This window comes from Acinonyx jubatus, chromosome A3, assembly GCF_027475565.1.
Source record: "Acinonyx jubatus isolate Ajub_Pintada_27869175 chromosome A3, VMU_Ajub_asm_v1.0, whole genome shotgun sequence".
NCBI lineage: Eukaryota > Metazoa > Chordata > Mammalia > Carnivora > Felidae > Acinonyx > Acinonyx jubatus.
Window position 1 is genome coordinate 53,211,508 of NC_069388.1, and position 23,943 is coordinate 53,235,450.

At 47.0% G+C, this 23,943-nt stretch overlaps 1 protein-coding gene and 1 long non-coding RNA gene across 4 annotated transcripts in view; one reads left to right on the forward strand and one right to left on the reverse strand.

Annotated features, from left to right (window-relative positions):
* Window positions 1–23,943, forward strand: part of UXS1 (UDP-glucuronate decarboxylase 1) — a 95,797-nt gene that overhangs the window by 55,504 nt on the left and 16,350 nt on the right. For all 3 annotated transcript variants that reach the window (XM_027069391.2, XM_027069392.2, XM_053200362.1), the window contains 4 exons: window positions 6,255–6,359; window positions 9,393–9,452; window positions 12,256–12,377; window positions 22,741–22,860. In XM_027069391.2, coding sequence (XP_026925192.1) covers window positions 6,255–6,359; window positions 9,393–9,452; window positions 12,256–12,377; window positions 22,741–22,860 — 407 coding nt within the window. The remainder of the gene's footprint in view (window positions 1–6,254; window positions 6,360–9,392; window positions 9,453–12,255; window positions 12,378–22,740; window positions 22,861–23,943) is intronic.
* On the reverse strand, window positions 15,421–18,683 carry LOC128311173 (uncharacterized). Its single transcript, XR_008289237.1, has 3 exons — window positions 18,041–18,683; window positions 16,997–17,110; window positions 15,421–16,883 (listed from the first exon to the last, which is right to left on the reverse strand). It is a non-coding gene; the product is annotated as an uncharacterized LOC128311173 (long non-coding RNA).

The following is a 23,943-nucleotide window of genomic DNA, read 5'->3' on the forward strand; positions in this document are numbered from 1 at the left end:
ATGTGGTCCTTTTTAGGACCGGAACCAGAGTTACTGTCATTAATGCTATAGGCAGAACACGTTCTCATGGGAAGGAGGGGCTGTTGGAAATAATTTTCATAGGATTTCAGGTTCTTCTTCAGTGCATCAGTGTTGCTACTTAGGCGTCGTGACATAGTTTTTATAGGGCATACCTTACTAGCCTTTCCAAGGCGTAACAGAGGCTGCACTGAGGCTGAGCTAGCAGATGGAATAGTCTTTTGGATGAAAAGGCCCCAGTCTATGGCTCGTCTCTTCACTCAGCTAACTTTTAGTGAGCACCGTTCCCAAATTGGCCCCGGCCAAGGCGCCATGTAGGGGAATTTATTTTCCGTGGCAGATTCCTAGGCCTGTCTAGCCATTCTGATGCATTAGGTCTGCCCAGGAATCTTCCTTCATGTGTGCTCATAGGTAACAAGGGCGGCCCCCCTGCTGTAGAGAGCAAAGCTGTGTGGAGATCTAAGGAGGAAAAAGGATTGCTTCGTGTGCTCAGTGAGCTTTTCATCTGGTGAACAGGATGTGTAGGAAGCACTTGACAAGGCAGAACGCAGTAATTAACCAGTGGCACAGGCAGCCGGTGGTAAGAGTGATATCTGTGACCAGGGCCCGCAAGAAGGCTCCCCACACAAACTGACATCTGAATTGAGCCTTGCAGGAGAAAGTATGGATCCTGCATATGCAAAGGAGATGGAGCGGATTAGAAATGCTTGCACCTTTTATTTGATGTCAGACTCACAAGGGATGGGCTCTCAGGGCACCCTTTTCTCCCGCGGTCTTTGATGCTTTGGAGACCTTCCTTTCTTCGCTGCATAGGTTGTCACCTCAAGAGTAAAAGCAGTGCTGAATGATGTCTTCTGTGAGATCACAACCCGTACCCTCGATTTGCACGGTCTTTGGGGAGCATGTGGCAGCTGCACCTGCATGAGCAGAAATCCGGAGGTCGCAAGCTCAGTTCAGGCACGCGCGAGTAGGCTCTTTGGGGTGGCACTCAGCTCTGAAGGTTTGGCCAGATTTACTGCCTTGTGGATCTGGCCTGCTTCTGCCCCGAGAGAGGCAGTGGGGTGTGATGAGATGTTTTATAAAGAGAAAATGCAAGGACTTCTGGGCGGCTCAGTCGGTTAAGTGTCCTGACTCTTGATTTTTGGTTCTGGTTATGATCTCGTGGTTCATGGGAATAAGCCCTGTGCCAGGCTTTACACTGAGAGAGCAGAGCGTGCTTGGGATTCTCTCTCTCTTCCTCTTTCCCTGCCCTCCCCTGCTCATGTTTGCACTCTCTCTCCCCCTCTCTCTCAAAATAAATAAATAAACTAAAAAATAAAAAAATAATTGGAAATGCTGTACCTGAATGTGGAGTTAGTGGTCAGCTACATACACCTGTGTTCTTGAGCTTTGAAGCAGGTGAGCACGAACAGACTGCTGTTACCGGTCCTGTCTGTAAGCTGGAAAGGACTAAACTGCCTTAAAATGATGGCATTTTGTGAGACATGTCTTGTTAACTTACAGGTCTCACAGTAAAATCTTTGTTTGCTTCTTATTTTCAGCTATTTATCAACTCCGAGTAACTTGGGGGAGGGGGGAGGGTCAGAAAGCAATCCTAGGATTTTCCTCGTATTTCGATAGACACTCCTAACAAACTTGCATATTAACAGACTATAAATCATTTTCAAAGGTTTTGTGTTTTCTTAAAGAAAGATTGGTCTTTCAAAAGTGTGGGTTCTACTTTTAAATTAGTAGTCTTCAAATGTGGCTTTAAAAGTATCTGTGTCTATAAAGGTCCAGAGTCTCCCTGCCTGAGACGTCTGCCCCTGGATGCCAGGGGTCTAGGCATCTTTGACTCGAAAGCTTCACTGGGTGACAGATACATAGCAAGGATTGACTGAGAATCTTGAATGACTGGCAGTGGCTCATGAGCCTTATTTTTAGCTCTTATATTCCCAGAGTAGAGAAAGGGAAGAGAACACATATGTACACAAAAAACTATTCATTTTGACTTCAGCTTTAGTAAGTTATACCCTTTTTCCACTAATACTCTCTTCATCTGCTTTTACGGCTCATCAGTATCTTACTTTGTTTTTTACCATATGAACCATTGATTTCAAGTGTACCAGTCTGTAGTGTTAAACATATTATGTTAGGACAGCTCTCCAGAACTTTTTCACCTGCAAAACTGCAACTCTGGACCCACTGAACAGTAACGCTCCTCCTGGTAATCACTGTTCTACCTTGCATCTCTGAGTTTGACGACTCAAAGTACATCTATGTTGTAAGTATGTGACAGGATTTTTTTCAATTTTAAGGTTGAATAATATTTCAGTGTGTGTGTGTGTGTGTGTGTGTGTGCACATGCACGCTAACACTATATTCTGTTTATCTGTTCATCTATCTATGGATACTTAGGTTGCATCTACTGGGGGCCATTGTGAAGAGTGCTGCTATGAGCATGGGTTTATAAATTTCTCTTCGAGACCCTGCTTTCAATTCTTTTGAGCGTATACCCAGAAGTGGGATTCCTGTTCTTACATTACTTCTGTGTTTAAGACTTTGAGGAATCATCACACTGTTTTCATAGTGGCTGCACCATTTTCTGTCACCGCCAAAGTGTACAAGGGTTCCATTCTCTCCACATCCTCAACAACACTTGTTGTTTTGGTTTTGTTTTGTTTTTTTTTAAATAGTAGCCATCCTAATGGGTGTGAAATGATACCTCATTGTAGTTTTGATTTACATTTCTGTGATGATTAATGATGTTGAACCTCTTATCATATGCTTGTTGGCCATTTGTATATCATTTTTGGGCATACAAGTGCCTTGCCATTTTTTGAGTTATTTGATTCTGTTGATTTTTAAGAGTTCTTTATATATTCTGGATATTAACACCTTTTCATATATATGGCTTGTAAATATTTTCTTCCATTGTATAGTTTGCCTTTTTACTGTTAATTGTGTCCTTTGATTCTGTCAGAAAAGTTTTTAAGTTTGATGTACTCCTATTTTTCTGTTTTTGCTTCTGTTGCCTTTGCTTTTTGTGTCCTATCCAAGAAATCTTTGCCATGATGTCATGAAGCTTTCTCCCTGTTTTCTTCTAAGAGTTTTATTGTTTTAGGTGTTACATTTAGGTCTTTTGTACATAGTGTAAGATAAGAATAAAATTTTATTCTTTTGCATGTAGATACTCAGTTTTCCCAACTGACAGTTAGAGACTGTCCTTTCTTCATTGAGTGACTTGGTATTCTTAGCAAAGATCACTGAACTATGTATACAAGGCTTTATTTCTAGACTTTGTATTCTATTCCATTGGTGTATACATCTGTCTTTATGCCAGTAACACACTGCTTTGATTAGTGTAGTTCTGTACTGTTTTGAAATCAGGAAATGTAAGTCTTCCAATTTTGTTCCTCTTTTTCAAAATTGTTTTGGCTAGTCAGTGTTCCTTGAAATTCCATATGAATTTCAGAATGTTTTTTTTTTCTGTATCTGCAAAAATCACTATTGAGATTTTGATAATAGTGTTGCAGAAGTATCTTCTTTTAAAAAAAAATTGAGACTTTTTAAATTTTTTATTTATTTTGAGAGAGATAGAGAACAAGCAGGGGAGAGACAGAGAGGGAGGGAGACAGAATCCCAAGCAGGCTCCATGCCGTCAGCGTAGAGCCCAATGCAGGGCTCAAACTTATGAACTATGAGATCATGAGCTGAGCCAAAATCATGAGTTGGATACTTAAGCGACTGAGCCACTCAGGCATCCCCAAAATTAAGACTTTTTAAAGCAACCACATCAGAAGTTTTCTGGAATAGTCTTGGCAAAAAAGAAGCCTTGTAAATAATCCAGAAGATGGGGCCTATAGTCTTTTACATGTTGTTTTTGCTTTCTTGAGGGATGGTCATGGTATTGGAAAAATATATACTTACCAGGTTTTTACATGAGCCTGTGCAGTACCTAGAACCCCTTCCCAAAGATACTATCTTCCTGTTAGAAACACCCGGCTTCGGCTTTCTCCTAGTCTTGGTGGCTCATGTGTACTGAGCCTCCCAGAGGTGCTTGGGCTTGAAAGACTGTGATAATTAGCATGAATTAAGTAGAGACCAAGCTCACAGCCTAGAATATTATGCTCTTGTGTGGAGGCATTCATTTCTGCCCCTTGTGTGAAGATAAACTGTCATCGGGCTCTCACCCCTGGGTGAGAAGAGTGTTCGGAAATAGCCCCGGCCCCTGAAGGCACTGTGGTGATTCCTATGCCATCCGGGCACGACAGGAGATTTTCAGGAGGGCATGGGTGGTGAGTGAGTGTCGGTGGGGAGGGTAGGCATTTTTTGGTGGGAGGGGATGTTTTCTGAGAAAGTTACATTGGAGAATTCACCATGGGAACTGTTTTTCCTAGTTTGCCGGTTTGCCTGTGGTTTCTAAAACCTAGCCCCTAATGTGCCATTACCTAAAAAGAGAGCAGTGGTCCCTGGTTAGGAAGAGGATGGGAGGCCAAGGAGGTCCCTGCAGGCCCTCTTGAATGGGCGCTGAAGCCATGTACAAGGAGGATTCGTTTTGGCTGTGGTGTTTCAGATCCCCCATTCCTTGGCTCACTGTGATGGTGGTGACATTTTCTTTCACCTGGAGCTGAAGTGCAGTGGCACAGAATAGACTTTGTCTGGAGGGATGGCTTTCCTATACATGCTGTTTGACAGGGAGACATTGCTTCCCAAGGGCCTCTCTGCTGTGTGGCAGAGAGCAAGGGTTGGGGATGGGGATGTTCCAGTGAATGCCTGTACACAGGGGAGTCGTGCAGAACCCAGTCATTTCACCATTTGTGGATGTAAAAACCACCCTCCGACTACAACTCTAGTGATGGCAGTACCGTATAATGCTCAAAAAGCTCTGGGTTTGGATTAAAATGGAACTGGGTTCAAATCCTGGCGTTGTCATTATTTAGCTGCTTCACCTGCAAGCTTTGTAATCTCTTATGTAAAACAGGAATAATGGTATTTTACCCTCAAAATTATGGTGATTATTACAGTGTGCTATCAGCTGCTTAGTGATTGGTGCCAAAATCCAGGTTCTCAGAATGTCTCTTGCTCTGAACTAAGTGGTCTTCATTGTCAGTGCAAATCCAGGTTCTATCTTGGTATTTAAAGTCTCACATGCTGTAGCTGGACCACATTTTCACTGAGACCTTTCAGAGCCGCAGCAGAAACTCTTGCCTTGTAGCGTCACCCTTTCCCGTCCCTGGTACGCAGCACACCCACTCCCAAGTAGCCCAGCTGGGAATGAGCTCCTGGCCCATCTCTCTGCACAGCCAGGCCCGCCTCAAAGCAAGACCCCCTTACCCAGTCTCCTTCATCAGGCCAGAATCCCCCAGAGCTGGTGATTTGTCATTGTATCCCCACCCTTGTCCTGTGTCCTTCACGAAATAGGCATTCAGTGAGTGAAGTCTCATTATTAATGTTAGTTTCCAGTGTGTCTTTTTGCTCGGGAGCCACTAAGCAGATCCTCAATAAATAATCAGTCAATGAGGGGGCACCTGGGTGGCTCAGTCAGTTGGGCGTCCAACTTCAGCTCAGGTCATGATCTCACGGCTGGTGAGTTTGAGCCCCGCGTCACGCTCTGTGCTGACAGCTCAGAGCCTGGAGCCTGCTTCTGCTTCTGTGTCTTCCTCTCTTTCTCTCCCTCCCCCGCTCACGCTGTCTCTCTCTGTCTCAAAAATAAACAATGAAAACAAAAATTAAAAAATAATCAGTCAATGAAAAACAGAAACTACCCCCCAACTGTCATCTCAGGGTCTGGTTTTATGTACACAAGATTTGCAAAAACAAAGCAAAAGATTATTTCCTCCCGTACGTTAGTGCTTTTATGTCAGATTGGTTTTACAAATTAAAAACCTTGCTTGCTTTGGATGTTCATGTTTAATTCAGTGTCTGAAAAATTGGTCTTCCTCCTGATTTGCATGCTGTATCTGGGACAGATCTCAGAAAACAGTCAACTCTGGAATCAGATTGACTCTCGTTAGAGAACAGGCCCAGATTACTGGGCCCCCATGTGTTTTTGTTGCAGACAATTAGACTTTCTATTTTTGTTTAAAGTTCTTCTAATTGCAAAAGCAAATTACTTTTTATGAAGAGTAAAACAGTAACAACTAGAATTTCAGTGCTACAGAAATGCCTGTATCATACGGTCTGATTCTTAGGAATTCAGAATATTTTTAATGTTTTCCGTGGAAATCACGAACTTCCATTTTTGTCTCCTTTAGTTGACCAGATATACCACCTGGCCTCTCCGGCCTCCCCTCCAAACTACATGTATAACCCCATCAAGACGCTGAAGACCAATACGATCGGGACGTTAAACATGCTAGGTAAGTTGTCCTTCTCTTATTTCGCAGCTGTTTTGGGGAATGTTGTAGGCAATCCCAGGCATAGGCCATCGACGTTCTGTTAGAGCTTGGTCTTGGACTTTAGACCCCTCCCTCACCCCTGGAGTGACTTTACGAGCCATCAGAGTTGTCATGGGGGACACCACCATCCTAGTAACCAGTCTGCACTGCCACAGTTGAATCCCCTGAGAGTGACCACCTGTCACTGTGACTGTGTGACACCTTCCTTCACTTTACCCTGTGATACATGGTGTGTGTGCCTCTGAGCTGGAAGAGGCACTGGCGACTCTGATCCAAGGCCAGGTCGGTGCAGAATGCACACACGGGGGTTTCAGGAGTGCTCCTGGGAGGAGCGGAAAACCAGCCAACCTTATGGGGTTGTCCAAGCTGAGTGCCCAAGTCTAGGCTGAACTGCCGGATTCACCAAAGGGGGCCACGGGTGCGTGTTACAAACAACACGCCGTAGATTGGTAGCTGTGGATAATGCGTACCTATGAATGCTTGAAATCAGAGGCATCTTAAGTTTGACACAGGTTTCAAAAACTGGGAGTTTTGATTAGTTGCAAAGTGGGGAAAAAGGAACCACTTTTTAAAATGTCAAGTGAAAAATGGATTTAATTATGGTAACATTTAAGACAGCTTCTATAAATGGGTTTGGGAAATGCAGCACTAAATTGTAATTCGAGGGAAGGATGGAGACAAGGAACCGAAAGGGATGCCGGAGACTGGTTTTCAGTCCTCGTAGACTAAACAGTTTGAGGGGTCCAGCTCTGCAAGAAATAGATGATTCATTTTCCTGGTGTCGAAGGGGCTTTGTTCCCTTTGTTACAACCCCTGCCCTGGTCACCAGACAGAACAGGGTCTCCCTTCTGCTCAGAGGTAAGACACTGGTAGAGCTGCCTGCTGCTCCCACCCCTCCCCACACTCCCTCTGCCGCCCCAGCCGCCTCCTTCGTACCCAAGTGAGATACAACAGAGGAGCCACCAAGCACATGATGTTTAAGAAGATAGCAGCCATTGTGCAGTCACTGTGCCCAGACACCGTCCTGTCTTTTGCCAGAGAACTTGGTGTTTCCTGGAGAAGGCGATATATGGGCCCAGGCACCAGTGACACCAAGGAGGAAGGGAATGTTCCCAAAGGGAGGTGCCAGTGAAATGCTGTTAGAGTTCCAGGCAGAAGGGACTAGTGGGCCATGGGTGAGATTGGACCTGGAAGTCCTGAAGGAATGATAAACTCCTTTCAGGAATGACAGGGACAAAAGCTGAAGGTGGGGGACGGTCGCTCGGCCGCAAAGACTTAAGAGGGACTTCATATTCCAGACGGAGAGAGGTGCTGTCATAATCGCTTTGCACTTGAGACAAGATGCAGTGAACCCCCCCCCCCCGGCCTCTTCCTGGTGGGGCCCTTCCCTCTCTGTGGCTCCCCACTTCTCTGGGCCCGTGCTCGGTTTCTTCAAGATGAGACCCCTTTGTCCAGTCTCTGCATAAACATCTGGGCACTAGAACAACACAGGTGGGGCTCCCCTGGCTCCCCGCCAAGGGGTCCTCACGATGATGGAGATGCTCTGGGTCCTGAGTGTATCCATGTCAGTGTCCTGCTTGGGACATTGTACTCTGGTTTTGCAGCCTTTTACTGTTGGGGGGAATTCAGTAGAGGCTATGCAGGGTCTCTCTCTGTTGACTCTGTATGACCACATTTGACTCTACAGTTACCTCAAAAGTGTATTACAAAAAAAAAAACAAAAAAACACCCAACACCCTGGGGTCCTTCCTTTTGAAACTGCCACCATTGCGTCTATGCAGTGATGTGGTACAGTGATCACTCGGCAGACTTCCGAGGTCTGAAATAGGAGTGAAAGAGACAGACCTGTGGTGTTGGTAGCCTTAGCCTATAAATTCCAGATGCTGCTACGTCCCTTTTTAGCATTTATTTGTTCCAGCACGTTGTGGCATTTGCACAGATGATCTCCAGATCCTTCCTGTTTGGCAGCCCTGCTCTCTTGTTCTTGGGCATCTTCATGGCTCCCTGCTTTCCTCCCCTGGGTGCTCCCACACCCACACCCCAGGGCCCCTCATGCCAGGGCCCTTCTGTGTCGCCTGGCTGCCTCCAGAAGTGCCCGCAGGCTGTGTGCATACACCCAGCTCCCAGCCCTAGCACTTTACAGACACCTCGCTGGACCTCTGCCCCGTGGGCGGGCATGCGTGCAGCACTGGGTGTGTGGCACCCCAGCCTGTCGACCTGGTGGCATCTGTCCACAAAGGCTCCGAGGGGGAGTACGTTCGGGAGCCATTGGGTTAAGTGAAGGGCGATGGGCTTCTTTGGCGCACAGCTGCCGTGAGCCTCTGATGAACATTGGGACTTTGTGAGTGCCTGGAGACTTTCCATACCTACCTGACTCCCATCAAGCACAGTGTTCTAGTCCATTCTGCCTGCAAGGGGTCTGTGCAGGAAAGTGTTTAGAGCCCGACACAGGGATGTCATGACTTGTTTTGGAGAAGGGGCTGTTGCAGCTGAGCCTTGAAGGAGGTGGCGGGGGGGGGGGGAGGGGGGGCGGTGTGGAGGGGCCCAGCCTGCGGGGGCTGGCTCTGGCACAGTCAGAATGCCAGGGGGCACGTCGAGGAAGTGGCAGGTGGGCCGTGTCACAGGGACGGTGGAAGGGAAGGTGCGAATGGCCTTGCCTTCTGCCTACTGGTAGTAACCCCGAACCCACACCTCACCAAACTAACAGATTCTCCATTTGGCCCTGCCAAATGGTGCCCTGCACCTGCACCTACAAGTGTCCAACTAAATACTGTGCCTCTGAGGTTTCGTTTGTGTTCTTCTATTTTGGTTTTTTGTTTGTTTGCTTCAAGGTAGATACAATATGAGTGGATGGTGCACAGGGCACAGATGATCAGATACAATTAATACTAAAAAAACTGCATCAACTGGCCACAAAAACATGCATGCGCTTCTGTAACTTCCTCGTTTCCCTGAGGTTGTCAGCTTCCCTGATCGTATCTTTGCTTTCTGTAGGGCTGGCAAAACGAGTCGGTGCTCGCCTGCTCCTGGCCTCCACCTCGGAGGTATATGGAGGTGAGTGGTGGGGCTCCCCCAGTCGTGCTTGCTCTGGGCCCATGGGACTGTCTCAGGTGAAGAAGGAATCAAAAATGAGTGCAGGATTCTGTGTGTAAGACGGCCCAGCCTACTCTCCCTGCTTGTGCGCGAGCCAGCAGCGAGGCCACCTGTCAGCCACCCGTGGTCTGCTCTCGGAAAAGGCACAAACCCCTTTTCCTACCGCCGAAGAACACCCTTGGACGACTGCTTCATGTCACCTTGCCCAGGAGGCCCTGCCATTTACAAAGCCACAGAGGGGTGTTTCCCATTCGGCTCTGAAAGGACCCCAGAAATCATGCAGTAGGGATTTTTTGGCCAGGTTAGCTGGAGCACGTTATTCTTCAGTATGAGCAGTGGGTGCTGTGAGCCTGACCCACCGAGAGCTCAGGGGTTGGCTTTTGCTTGCTTGGCAAAGAGATATGTACTGATTGCCTCACCTGTTGTATAACGACTTCTGGAAGAACCTGAAGTAGGGAATGCCAGAAAACCATGAGCCTGTTTGCCAACCTGCAGAACTTTACCTCCCCTCCAGGCCTATTAAGCCAGCCTGGGTTAGGAGCAGGATGAGGGGTACAGGTTCAGCCCCAAACCAACGGGTGCAGGGTTGTGGAGGATGGCATTGTTGAAGCAGCAGAAGCTAGACCCTGACATGCAACTTATCTACTTCGCATTACTGTTTTGGACAGAGAAACGAAGTGAAGGGGCAAAATAGGAAGAGATGCTTTTTTTTTTTTTTTTTAATAAGGGAACTGAGTGAAAAAAAAATCTAGAAAAAGAGGAGTTCTACTAAATGCAGTTCTATTCTTTGTAATCCCTGTGAAAACGAAATCTTGGCAGTTAAAAGCGTCCACCCCCTACCTGTTCCCCTCATTGCTTTTAGAACAGACAGCTGAGTGGGTTTGCATTCCACCTCCCTGTTTCTTTCCATAGCAAGACTTCACAAGGGGTCAGTTTCCCTTTATAAGTCATTGGATGATTCCCCTTCTCTTCCTCTGATGAGCTTTATATATCACAGTTGAGAGGGCTGGATTTTTTTTTTTTTTTTTTTTAATTTGGAGAGAGAGCACACAGGGGAGGGTCAGAGAGAGGGGGAGAGAGAGAATCCGAAGGAGGCTCCACACTGTCAGTGCAGCGTCTGACGCGGGGCTTGATTCCATGAACCGTGAGATCATGACCTGAGCAAGGTCGAGAGTAGGACACTTAACCAACTGAGCCACCCAGGTGCACCTCAAAGGGCTGAATCTTTTTAAATGTCTCAAATATAAAGGTACTCCTCATACTGGCCAAAAGGGCACAGTGAGTGACATCTTTTCCCTGTCCAGCCTTCTTCCTCCTCTCACTTCATTTATTATCTGCACATTTGATGACAGTTTGTCATCAGTTTTTAGGGTTCTTAAGTAACATCAGGGTGTAACTGGTCTGCTCTGATGTTTGAATAGTGCAGGAAACTGGCATTTTGTGGAGTGGGTGCTTAGTGTGTTAGCCTCACAAAATGCTGAGAAGGGGAGACTAATTGGAAATCAATTGTGACTCTAGACCTTTACTTTTATCACAGAGAGTGGGCACTTTTAAAGTGGTGTCTTGAACCTTGGGCACCCTGGACACTTCAGCCCAGGGGTGCCGGTTGAGGGACAGATGCATGCGTGTGCCTGGTCTTCTTTCTTACCATTTGCCAAATTTATGATGGTCTCTTTGGAGTCTAGCTTGCCTGGCCCTTGTCAGAAATTCCCAGAAAAGGCCTAATGTCCATCATCTGTTAACATCTGTGTGAAATTAAGTTGCTGGTTTTCTTCTCTCAGGGGGTATTTGCCATAGACCTCTTCTCTCATCCTGTAGTAAAAACATGCCCCCTTCTTAAGAGAACTTTAAACCACAGCACTGGATAGAGAGGTCTGAACCTGCCCCTGGATTCGGCCACGCTGCAGGGGTGGGGGGCACCAGTCTCCGACGGGGGCCAGCCAACTCGGGCACCTGTGTATTCGTGACTCTGTATCCATGAGCTGCAGTCAGATTTTGGCTATAAGATAAGCACAAGATGAATTTATAACACAGAGCTCCTGTACACTGTCCAGGTTTTTTGGCTGTGGCTGTATAAAATTCCTAGTGTGCCATATAAATTAGGTATCCACATTCCCAAAATACACTTGTGTTAAAAAAGAATTTGTTACTAGGTTTCTTTAAATGGTCTGTGCCTTTGGCACATCTTAAAATGTGATTGATTTACACACCAGAAAAACAAAAGTTGGGAAATATAAAATGTGTGCTAAGGGAACAAGCGGTCATTTGCCTCAGGGACGCTCCGTCCTTCCACCTACACAGACCGGGGTACTAATGTCTCATTGAGGCTTTCGAGTTTGTTCTAGGGTTGTTGGCACGTGGGGAAGTCCTTGTGTTCCACAGAGGTGCTCCTGAAGTTATTTCAAGAAGTACAGGCTTTGCTGTAATTACATATTTTATAAATATAAAGTTGAACCATACATCCCTTCACGTAGATTACATTTAATTATAGCTTGTATAATTAAGTGTTAAGAACAGTTTACGGGAGAGGGGCTTGCAGTTGAGAGAACCCTGGTCTTTTACTTTATTTCTTCCCCTGTAAAAGTACTGTCCAGCCTGTCCCACTGGAACTTAGAGAATGGGCAGTGCAACATTGATCAGGGTCTCTCCATTTGTAAATGTTTACCCTGGTCTTTCTAGAGCAGTCTCTTGCATTGTAAATATTCATTGTTCACGATGCATACAAGCTTGATGAACACATGGTCTCACTTTCCTGCACTCACAGATCCTGAAGTCCACCCTCAGAGTGAAGATTACTGGGGCCACGTGAATCCAATAGGACCCCGAGCCTGCTACGATGAAGGGAAGCGCGTTGCCGAGACCATGTGCTATGCCTACATGAAGCAGGTATCGGACCGCATCCTGCGGGGGTTGGGGTGTAGACACATGGAGCACCTGTCCCGTCAAATGCAAAGCGCCATACAGGAATGAAATGCCGTGATTAAGTGGCTACTGGGAGAGTTTAGTTTCCCACTACTGTAAATTAATAGTATTATCAGCAGCTTTTCCCGTGTATGTCCGTTTTAAAAAACAGTTTCCTGGAGATACATTCTTTGGTTTGGAATGCTGTTACATGACTATGAATGGTACATTTCTTTATTGCCTAATTGCCCATCAGCAGTTAGTAAGTGCCCGTGTTTTCCTGAAGCCTTCAAATTAGTGAAGTTTATTTTTGTTGTTGTTTACTTTTCTTCTGAGTTATTTAATAGGTCTACAAATGAATTCATTATTGCTTTAATTTGAACTTTCTTAGGAATTGTTGTTTATATTTATTTCATACTGTTTCCTGCCTTCTTAATTATTCATTGCTGTACTGGAGGTTTCTCCCATGGATGGTGTCATGGGGCAGATCTGGTCACCCACATGCTGTAGCCAAAAGAGCCCACTGACCAAGAGGTGGAGGGCCTCGGTTCCCACCCCAGCTCTGCCTCCAGGCAAGGACCCAGGCTAGTCCATCCTTTCCTTGGTCACTGTCCCTGAGCTTGGACCAGCTTTCTGAGGTCCCCCCAGACATGCCCTCTAGTAGAGGGAGGGATATGGGCATAAATCATTGTGGACTGCAGTCAGATGGTGTGGCCCATACTCCTAGGACTTAGAGACTTGATTGCCTGTCCCTGGGAGCAGCAGGCGACCTCAGATGGCAGTGAGGGGAGAGGTGTTGTCAATGTGACCGGCACTGAGTGTCCCTGAGCATCTTTCTTTTTCTCAGAGGAGAGTTGTCAGGAGGGGTTTTTTCCCTTATATTTTTAGTGAAATACCAACATTAAAGACCCATAAAATAACCTCTGCCTATGTGGGCATTTATTTATTCTGTCTTTTTTCTCAGCCAGAAGCAAAACTAATTGCTTTCTAAGCTACTTTGGGCAATCGGCTTGTGTTATCCATTTATTTTAAGAAACATTAATCAGTGGATGCCTGGGTGGCTCAGTCTTCAGAAGCGTCAGACTTTGGCTCAGGTCATGATCTCAACAGTTTGTGAGTTCAAGCCCTGCACTGGGCTCTGTTCTATCGGATCTTCTGTCTCCCCCCGTCTCTGCCCCTCCCCTGCTCATGCTCTCTCTCTCAAAAATAAATAAACATTAAAAAAATTATTTTAAAAAAGGAGAAGCATTAATCAGTTATAGAAAGGGCATAACTTTCTCATTCTTGAGTCCAGAATACCTTGACCCTGCAATTTAAGATTGCCTCCCAGGGCATCTGGGTGGCTAAGTCAGTTAAGTGTCCGACTTCGGCTCAGGTCATGATCTCGCAGTCTGTGAGTTTGAGTCCCACATCGGGCTCTGTGCTGACAGCTCAGAGCCTGGAGTCTTTCAGATTCTGTGTCTCCCTCTGTCTCTGCCCTCCCCTGCTCTCACTCTGGCTCTCTCTCTCGCAAAAATAAATAAATATTAAAATAAAATGTACATAAGATGGCCTCCCAGGTACAGAGAACAATGTCTGGATATGTTGGTACTTGAGAAAACTAACCTGTGTTCTTAAGGGGCACGTGTTGCGATTTTATTGTATAAAGAGTTTGAAGACTTGTGTTTCTCAACTGTTTTCTTTTGCTTTCATTCTTGTGGTGTTTCTTAGTGAATTTTTAGATAGGTTAAAGCTGGTGGGCAAATAGGTCATTTTAATTGAACTTTTATTCAGTGAGTCTAAGGAGTGTCTATAGGGAATAGCTATCTCCTCAAGGTATGAGCTCATGGTAATTGTAATAGTAATAATATAGCCAGCATTTATTGAGCACCGACTGTATGCCAGGAACTGTGATACACATCCACACACTAGCTAGGGTACTCATTTCAAACACAAACTACCATTGCATCCGATTCATCTGGCTCATGATATCGGGAATGTAGCATCTAGATAAATCTGGATCTATCAGCATTTATGTTTCTGCTCACGGAGGTCTTGGGAGGTTAATGGCACAAGTAGCATTACTCTGAAAACTGTAAACTCATGTTCCCATTAGAAGCCCCTCGTGTGTACAGTTGGTCTGTGCCTAAGTATCCCTGATAAGAGCCCTGTCAAGAGGGTGTCCCTGCATTGCAGGGGCTGTCCTGGTGAAGGACAGTCCCTCACTTGAATGATGCCTTTACCGTGGAATGTCTGGGATGTGCTTCACACACCGAAGGCCCCAGCAGATGAGTGTTGTGTGGATGGAAGAGTCACATCCATGGTCAAGTTAATCGTGTGCTTCTCACTGGAACACCAGGGGCTCTACCTGTGGAAACTGTGTCCTGGTACTAGGTCTGAGAATGCCTTGTGGAAGAAAGGCTCTGTGCTTTTGAGAAGCTTGGGGTCTCGGCTGACAGCACCTAGTGGCCTGTAGACTTGTCCAGACTCATCACATTGTTTGGCACACCTGTCCAAGGACTCGTGTTGGGGTGAGTGTTACAGTCACTGTCATCTGGAAATAGCACATGCCCCTTGTGGCGAGTTGGGACTCGTAAGCAGATGTGATGCCACCGCCTTACGCCGTAGCACTGCTCCTGCTCCTGTGGGGTAGCCATTAGGTCAGGGAGTGGCCGTGCCTCTGGGTGGCAGGGTCATGTCTGATTCTGGTGGCCGCACAGCAGACAAGTAGAGGTCATGCCTCTTGATGTGTGGACAGCACAGCCAAGGGCCGTGCACTGGGGCGGAGGTCACTGGCCTTGCCCGAGTTCTGAGAGGCCTGTGAAGAAGGCACAGCATAGGCTTCCCACCTTCACCCCACTACTATTTGCCTTACAAATAACTCTGCTTCCTTGCAGGGAGAGCCATGGGTCCACAACTGGGCCCCCTGTGGCTTCTGTCTCCCTCCTTAGTCTGAATCCATGCTGAGGAGGAGGAGAGAAACATTGGTGCATTTCCTGCAGTCGAAAAGTGTGTTGTGTTCCTGCTCTGGCAGGATGCAGGGCCAGGAATAGAAAATAAGAAAACACAGATGAGCAGGAAGGAAGAAAAATTGTTACCCGTAGTCCCATCCAGAGATAAAAATAAGGACAAAACAAATAAAATAAATGCCGCCATGTGAAGACTGTGAAGGATGTAAACGTTTAGGACCCAAGTAAAATCTTTTACTCGGGATTATTACATTAGCTCTCAGAAAGAGTAGGTCGGACACTTCCTGTCCATATGGGGTTGGCTCCTCTGGGTGTGGCATGGTCTGAGGGAGTCAATGTTGGCCCCTCAGGGTGTGGCCTGGTCTTGGGCAAATCAGACCATCTTTGGGGTTCTCACTCCCAAGTGACTGATTTTCAGAACTCTGACTTTGCTGCTGCTTGTGCTTCCTTAGTGGATGTAGCCGTGTGGACCCTAAGTGCTCAGTTCAGTGCCCCGCAGTTCTGGGGGTGCTGCCCTGCAGGCCTGTTCTGGGTGGCGCAGAGCAGCCGGACCCTGTGGGCTATGAGGGCCTGCGGTGTGCTGGCCTCTGTTAGGGCTCTGCCTGTAAGGCATAGTCTGTTTAATATCCCCTCATTCTCATGACGCCTTGGAGGTAGGGGTGGGTGGCCCATTTTCCAGATGGGAAGTTGGGCTACAAAACTTGTTCTTAGCTCCCCCGCCTGTAAGTGGAGTCAGGACCCACACTGGCGGCAGCGCGTGCTCCTTGGCCCTTTCCTGGTGGTTCCGGTGGGGCATTGCGGGTGAGGAAGCTTGCCTGGGCGAGAGGAGGTGCAGCTCTGAGTCCACGGGCGTCGGCGCTGCCCTGAAGCACACGCACTCAGTGAGGACACCCGGGCCGGCAGTCCACACGGCATTGCTCTGGAATGACCAGCTGCTGATAGAGCGGTGAGGTTAACCACCAAGGAACTGTGCCAGTTTATAGTTATAAATTCAGCCTTTCAAGATAGCAAGATACATTGAAAGCATCAGGTGTACAATTTATGCTGTCTAGAAACAGATGAAAAAAGAATGGCCAGAGAGAAGGATAAACCGTCATCCTTTGGCATATTTTTACTTAGTTATTTCAATAACTTAAACTCTTTTTTTTTTTTTACATGACACATCTCCTCTGAAGTGTCAGTTGTCACTTCATTGGGAAGACCCCATATGGTATGTGGTTGTATCTTACTCTGAATAAATCCAATGGATAAGGATGGAGAATATAATCAAGATGAAAAGAGGCATGAATAATCTTGGTCTAAAGATTTTAGAGATCTTTTTCTAAAGATCTAAAGGACGATTTTCCCTTTTCCAAAAGATTCTCAGAATCCTGAGTTTGTTTTCATGTACGGAAATATGCCAACATATTCTAAATAGAACCTGACTTCCCAGAAAAATCTATCGCACGTACACGTTTCAGAACACATCCTTTACAGAAGGAGAAGCTCCTGTGAGTCTTCTTCCAGGGGGTGGAATGAGATGGAACCCAAACAGGATCGTCACCTTTACAAAAACACGTGAAAGGCAAAAGTAGCATTCAGGGTTGGTTTTTCAGCGAGCCGTTACAGAGGCTGTGAGCCCTCCCCCCACCCCCCCACCCTCCCCGAGCGCCTTACCCAGAAGCCACACACAGCATCTCAGCATCGAGCCAGGTGCCAGAGCCTTGACCTGTGTCCGGGACCATCTGGGCTTTGTCTCGGTTTATTCTGTTCATGTTAGCAAGGTGTGTCCTTGGGTATCAGAAAAGGCGAAGAGAGGTTACTTTTGGAGTCCGGGAACGCTCAAAAATTTTCCCATATAAATTCATGATAATTGCTTCTTTGTTTTATGTCATCCCAGCTTATGAAGGGTTTCATAGAAACGCTCTACTTCTGGATCCCAGGGGAAACCTGTCCTTTGAACTTGTCAGGGAGGAATTAAGGTCTGCGTTCTTTGTGCACTTGGATGAATCTGGGGACTTCAAATGTGGGGACTTGTCCACTCGCTGTGGTCAGTGGTTGGTGCGCATTTGAGCTCACGGCCCCACGTGAGTCTGACTCTCTGGGGTCTGTGGCCCACCTACAGGACTGGGTCTGCAAAACAAGCCACCATTCATAAAACCATAGATTGGCCAAGCAGAAAGACTGAAAACTCAGAAATCATCTAGTCCAGTGGCCTTTTGGGTTTTGTTTTATTTTCTGACATCAGGGTACTTTTTTGTTTTAATTTTTTTAAATATTTATTTATTCTTGAGAGAGAGACACACACAGAATGTGAGCGGGGGAGGGGCAGAAAGAGAGGGAGACACAGAATCTGAAGCAGGCTCCAGGCTCTGAGCTGTCAGCACAGAGTCTGATGTGGGGCTTGAACTCATGAACTGTGAGATCATGACCTGAGCTGAAGCCGGACACTTAACCGACTGAGCCACTGAGGCACCCCAGGGTACTTTTAAAAAATTACATAGTTGGTATATATGTTTTAGTTTGAAAAATATATATTCAGCAAGCAGCTTATAAGTCAAATATTTGAAGGTAGTATTCACCCGTAGGGGTTAAGACTTGTGGCCTGGAGTTGCCCAGTGCCAGCCTTGTCCTGTCTCCTGGCTCCGTGGCTTACTCGCTGAGCACCTGGCCCTCCACACCCCACAAGTCCCAGCCGGAAACTGGCAGAGTAGTACTTACCCCTCCTGGCTTCACCACGCGCTGCACAGCGAACACTCTGGGCTGATTGTTAAGACCAAAGCAGGGCTGTTGAGGGTGATTGCCAGGCAGACACGTAGCTAGTGGCCCCTGACCTTGTGTGTCCTCCTCCCTCCGCCACCACTGAGAGCGAATTGGAACTTTTTAGCACTTTGGAGAACCCTGCACGGCAAGACTGCTCTGTGTTCTGTCACGGCCTGCAGACCTCATCAGGATGCATTTAGGAGAGGTCGTAGGGGATTACCCAGGTCACTGTTCAGGGCCTCATGATCCTATTGCTTTGGGGACGTGAGTGCACTTCTCCCAGCGGTGTCAGGAGGACTATGGAAGCATCACAGAGTCAGGCCCGTCGTACCCAGGAGCACTTCTTGTTTCTTCTGTCCCCATCCCTGCCTTCCGAGCAGGCTGCCCACAACCGCGGAGTGGGTGGCAGATGGTCAGCTCTTGGTCGGCACCTGCTCTCCCGAAGCAGGGCTTCTGTGTTCTGTCCTCCGGCACCTGCCATCGGCGAAGACAGTGACTGTGATCATGCTGTGTTGTTCAGTAGCTGGCGACAGTAGTTGCCAAGCAATGATTGCATTTTAAAAGAGAGCGTTTGAGGGAGAGCTCATTTAATCCCTGCTGGCAGCATTTCTGTCCTCTGGAGATATTTGGGGAGGAAGGAGTCTTTGTTCCCTCACTGTATCTCTTGAGTTACCACTGGTTGATCAGTCAGGCCTGCCTACCAAACCCTTCACCCTTCTTGGGCCCTAGAAATAGGGGAAGAGACCTTCTGATGCCAGCTTACCATCTGGGGTTGTGTATTACTGCAGCCTGGCCACGGTTTCCAAAGCCCAGTTATCGAAGCAAGCCACGTGTTCTTTACCTGCGTGTGCTTACATATGCTCACTCGGGTGGCACCCCGAGCATTGTCTTCTCTTAGGTTTCCACTTGTTTTGTGTTGCTGTGTCTCAAACTTGGAGGAGTCACCCTAATGCTTGATAAAAACTTCCTGATGCTCGAAGTCCTAAGTGAATGACTCCTGATCCCCACCCAGGACGAAACCACGGACACAGTGAAACCCAGCCATTCTGAAAGACTCGGCAGTTCCTTTTCCGGATCACTGGTGTGCGTGTGCAGAGATCCTGCAACATGCCATGGTGGAAAGTCACGCACCAGCAGGGTAGTCACCACGACTCTGTCCCTGGCAGACGGAAGGTTGAATATGAGTTAGGAGTTTGTGCATGCGTTTGCTCATTGGTCCTTCAGAGGAGGGTCTCCCCGAAGAGGCATTGCAGCCTGTAGGCACCTTCTGGGGTTTCACCCAGGGAAGTAGGCTTTGTGTCAGACACTGGTCCTTTCCTCAGGTGTGAGATGGGGAGTAATTATACCTTCCTCCAAGGTGCGTACGTGTCCACCCACCAAGCTGCCACCATAAGCAGCCATGTCAGTATATGTTGACTGTCCACCCTGTCATGCAAGGGCCCTGCAGGATCACAGGGGATGAGGGCTGTTAGACTGTGCGGGCAGAATGGGGGTGGCCTTTGTGTCCTGAGGAGGCAGTATGCAAACTTCAGAGCCACTGCATGAGAGGAGAGCGGGTCTTATGTTGCATGAGCCTTGGGTTTATGTTGATTTCATTTGCGATCTATTGATTTCATGTTTGAGAGCTGGAATTCTCAGAAAGGTGAGGTGGCTATCCTGGTAACCACACCTATCCAGAGGCATTGTCCTGTAGCACCTAAGTTTATAACCCAAATGGGAAAACCATAAGAATAGGCTCCTTTACATCCTGGTCAGTTCATGTCTTCAGAACGCAGCTTTTATAAGGCCTTGTTCTGGAAGGTTGTTCCAGAGGATAAAGTCCAGAGGATGCAAGCATCTGATTTGTTGCAGACCTTACATAGCCCACGAGCTTCCCCCTGCTGGGCACGTGGGTTTGGCTCTTGTAAATTTGCTGAGGCTTTTCCAGTCTTTTTCTAGAATAATGTCACATTCATCCACTTCTGATCTTTCCTTATCTTAACAATTAAATGCAAGTGGCTACTTTTTGAGTTCTTTTCTACTGAGGTCAACATCTCTGCTTCTTTCTCCCCCTCACCCCATTTTGGAAATATTCTCTGGTTAGTTCAGTACAGAAAAGAATGATTTATTCATGGACCTAGAATTAGAGCTCATACCTTAATCCTAAAACTCTGAGTAGCTCATGTGAGCATTATAATGTATTGCTGGGAGGCCCTAGCAAAAATGTAGCCTTCTGGTTTCTAGAAGTGAGCTGTTTGCTGGATCCATGCTTCCCAACTGTTTCACATCTTGGTGCCCATAAAATTGCTAATGTTTATCTAGCAACTGGGACAGAGATAAGGCTGCCATGAGCAGAGGTGGCCAGCCAGGTGGTTCCAGCCACAGGGAGACCTCATGGGCCCTTGGGACACTGTAGCTCATCACCTCTCAGTCATTCCAGTGGTGGTGAAGTCTGTGCATAATCAGCCCGGTTAGCTGAGGGTCCATTGGCTCCTAGCCTGTGCCAGATCTGAGGCAGTAGAATTAGAAAAGATAAGAACTTTCTGGTCAAGTAAACACAATAGCAGCTACTGCTTTTGGCTGCCAGGCCCGTGCCAAGGGTTATGCAGGACCGGCTTCCTTTTTATGATCCCCCTGTGAGGTACGTACTGTTCTCTCCAAAGTATATAGTGCAGCTCAGTGAGAACAAGTGGAGTTGGAGGGCACATGAGCCCCTGGGCCTCACGCTGCCATCCTGCCTGTCCTCAGACGCCTGGAAAATACGTGTCTGTAGTCTAATGGGTGAAACAAATTAGAGACACAGATGCTGTGGAAGTCCACTAATTCAAGGTGTAATGCAAACATTTAACTTTTTTTTGAGAGAGAGCGAGAGCACACATGAGCACATGCACAGGGGAGGGCCAGAGGAGATGTGAAGCAGGCTGCACATCCAGTGCAGAGCCTGATATGGGGCTCAATCTACTGACAGTGAGAGCATGACCTGAGCAGAAATTGAGTCGGACACTTAAACAACTGAGCCCCTCAGGCGCCCCAAAACATTTAACTTTTTGATTCATGAAAAAGTAGCCTGTGAAATTAAGAATTGCGTTGAGATAGTTTAGAGAAGCCTTTTGGGGTTTAAAAATGTACTTTCCTGGGGGCACCCGGGTGGCTCAGTTGGTTAAGCATCCAACTTCGGCTCAGGTAATGATCTCACCGCTTGTGAGTTCGAGCCCTGCATCAGACTCTGTGCTGACAGCTCAGAGCCTGGAGCCTGCTTCAGATTCTGTGTCTCCCTCTCTCTGTGTCCCTCCCCCATTCATGCGTGCTTGCTCTCTCTCTCTCTCTCTCTCTCTCTCTCTCTCTCTCTCTCTCTCTCCCCCCCCCCATCTCTTTCTCTCTCTCTCTCTCAAAAGTCAATAAAAACATTAAAAAAAAACTTTCCTGATTATAGATTTGAAAATATACTTTTCTTGATTACAAAAGTACTACATATTTCCCATGATTATAGCAGCACTATCAACAATAGCCAAAGTATGGAAAGTGCCCAAATGTCCGTCGATGGATGAATGGTTTAAAAAATGTGGTATATTATAGACAATGGAGTATTACTCGGCAATCAAAAAGAATGAAATCTTGCCATTTGCAACTACGTGGATGGAACTGGAGGGTATTATGCTAAGTGAAATTAATCAGAGAAAGACAAAAATCATATGACTTCGCTCATATGAGGACTTTAAGAGACAAAACAGTTGAACGTAAGGGAAGGGAAACAAAAATAATATAAAAACAGGGAGGGGAACAAAACAGAAGAGACTCATAAATATGGAGAACAAACTGAGGGTTATGAGAAGGGTTGTGGGAGGGGGATGGGCTAAATGGGGAATCTACTCATGAAATCATTGTTTCACTATATGGTAACTAATTTGGATGTATGTTTTAAAAAATAAAAAATAAAATTAAAAAAATTTCTCTTACTATAAAAAAGAAGTAATACATATTTATTGGAACAAAAATAGAAAGATTTAAAAAACACGTAGAGGAAAGTGAGCACCTGTAATCCGACCATGTAGAGACAGCCATTCTAAATAATGTTGGCATGTATCTTTCCAGGTCTTTTAGATACCAACCTACGGGGGGTGCCAGATTGTCTTTAGGTTTTCACTAAAACAAGTTTTCCAGTGGACCAGATTGGGAGTGTAAGACAGCGTGACTCTTCAAAAGAATACCCGTATGTCCCTTCTTTTCCAGGATAAAGTATTTGCTTGTTTTTCTTCAAATCAGCTATTAAACATTCATTGACATTTAAATCACTATTGACTAGTAAACCTGCAGGAAACACTGTGTGAAGAAGATTATGAAGGACTATGCATGGCATGGTCCTATTTGGGAAATAGATATTTATTTGCTGGGAAAAATTTTTTCTCCAAACATGTTTTCCCCATGTACTGTTTAGCTACCTCGCAGGTTTTCTGGCAGAGGGTTGATGCCAGTGGCCTGATAGTGGGATCGGGGACACATTTGAGTTTGGTATAACTGTGTGCAGTCCTCATATTTGTTAACGAATGCATCATGTAGACCAAACCAGAAAACCACTCTCATCTGGGAGCAAAAAGCCAGACATTTTCAGACTTCCTTTACGGGCTGGGCTCCAGAAGCACGAAGTGAACTGCATCTCACGTCCTCTTCTGCTGTTCCAGGAAGGCGTGGAAGTGCGGGTGGCCAGGATCTTCAACACCTTTGGGCCACGCATGCACATGAACGACGGCCGGGTCGTCAGCAACTTCATCCTGCAGGCGCTACAGGGCGAGCCGCTCACGGTTTGTGCGGGCCTCGGGTGGGGGCAGAAAAAGTTGGCAGTCTGCCAGCAAGTGACAAAGGAGCAGTGCTTCTTGGTTCAGGGAATAACTTCCCCGCAGTTGTCCCTTTGCGCGGGGCACATCCTGCTGCCCTTAGTGATGAGGAGGGAAGGCGCGGGGCTAGAACCCAGAAGAGGAGCAGCAGAACCTGGTGGGCTTGTTCTCCAGGCGCACAGATAGTCTAGTGTGCGGGCTACAGCCTGGTCCATGCTGCTCGGGCCCTGAGGTATGTCTGGCCGCACCAGCCTGCCAGCAATCACCTTTCTGAACATTGTTCTGGCCCTCCGGCTGTAGCCAGGGCTGTGTGTGTCCTCAGTGACCCTCAGGTTGCCAAGTGAGGTGCCTGGGGCAAGTCTTGGCAGTTGTCATGGTGACGCCCATACTCCCTCTGCTGGTTGCACTCAACCTGGGAGGCTTCAGGACCCTGGTGGTTTGGGGTCAGTGGTTCAAGGGTAGAGTACAGGTGAGCACCAGCGGCCTGATGCCCTCAGACACCCCTGTGGCATCAGGATGGGTAGCTAGTCTCCACCACCCCGTCACCACCTCGGGGAGGAGTGGCTCTTGCCTGCTCTATGTGGGGTTTGCTGATTCAGTTCAGATGGTTTTCTTTGGTTTTGCTCAATCCTCAGTTCTCTCTTCCTCTCCTCTTCCTGCTCCTCTGCCCTCCTGCCTCCTTTATCCCTCCTCCTCCTCCTCCTCCTCCTCCTCCTCCTCCTCCTCCTCCTCCTGTCTGCCTCACATCTTCCGGCCCTGTAGCCTCTGCGTCCTTTCAGGCTCAGTGTTTGGTGGACATCCAAGGTAGATAAGGGTCTGGTTACTCTGAAAACTGCAGGATGGTTTGCTTATCAGCTGAGTGGATTCCGGGGGGAATGTTACAGCTCTGTGTACATACGTATCCATCCATCTGTCTCTCAATAGAGTAAATTTACTGTCTCCTATTCAGTGACGTTTGCATCTATTAAGTCACTCAGTGCTCACAACAGATGTGGGGGACGCAGATTCTATTAGCCTGTTGTCCAGATGAGGAGACTGAAGCTCCATTAA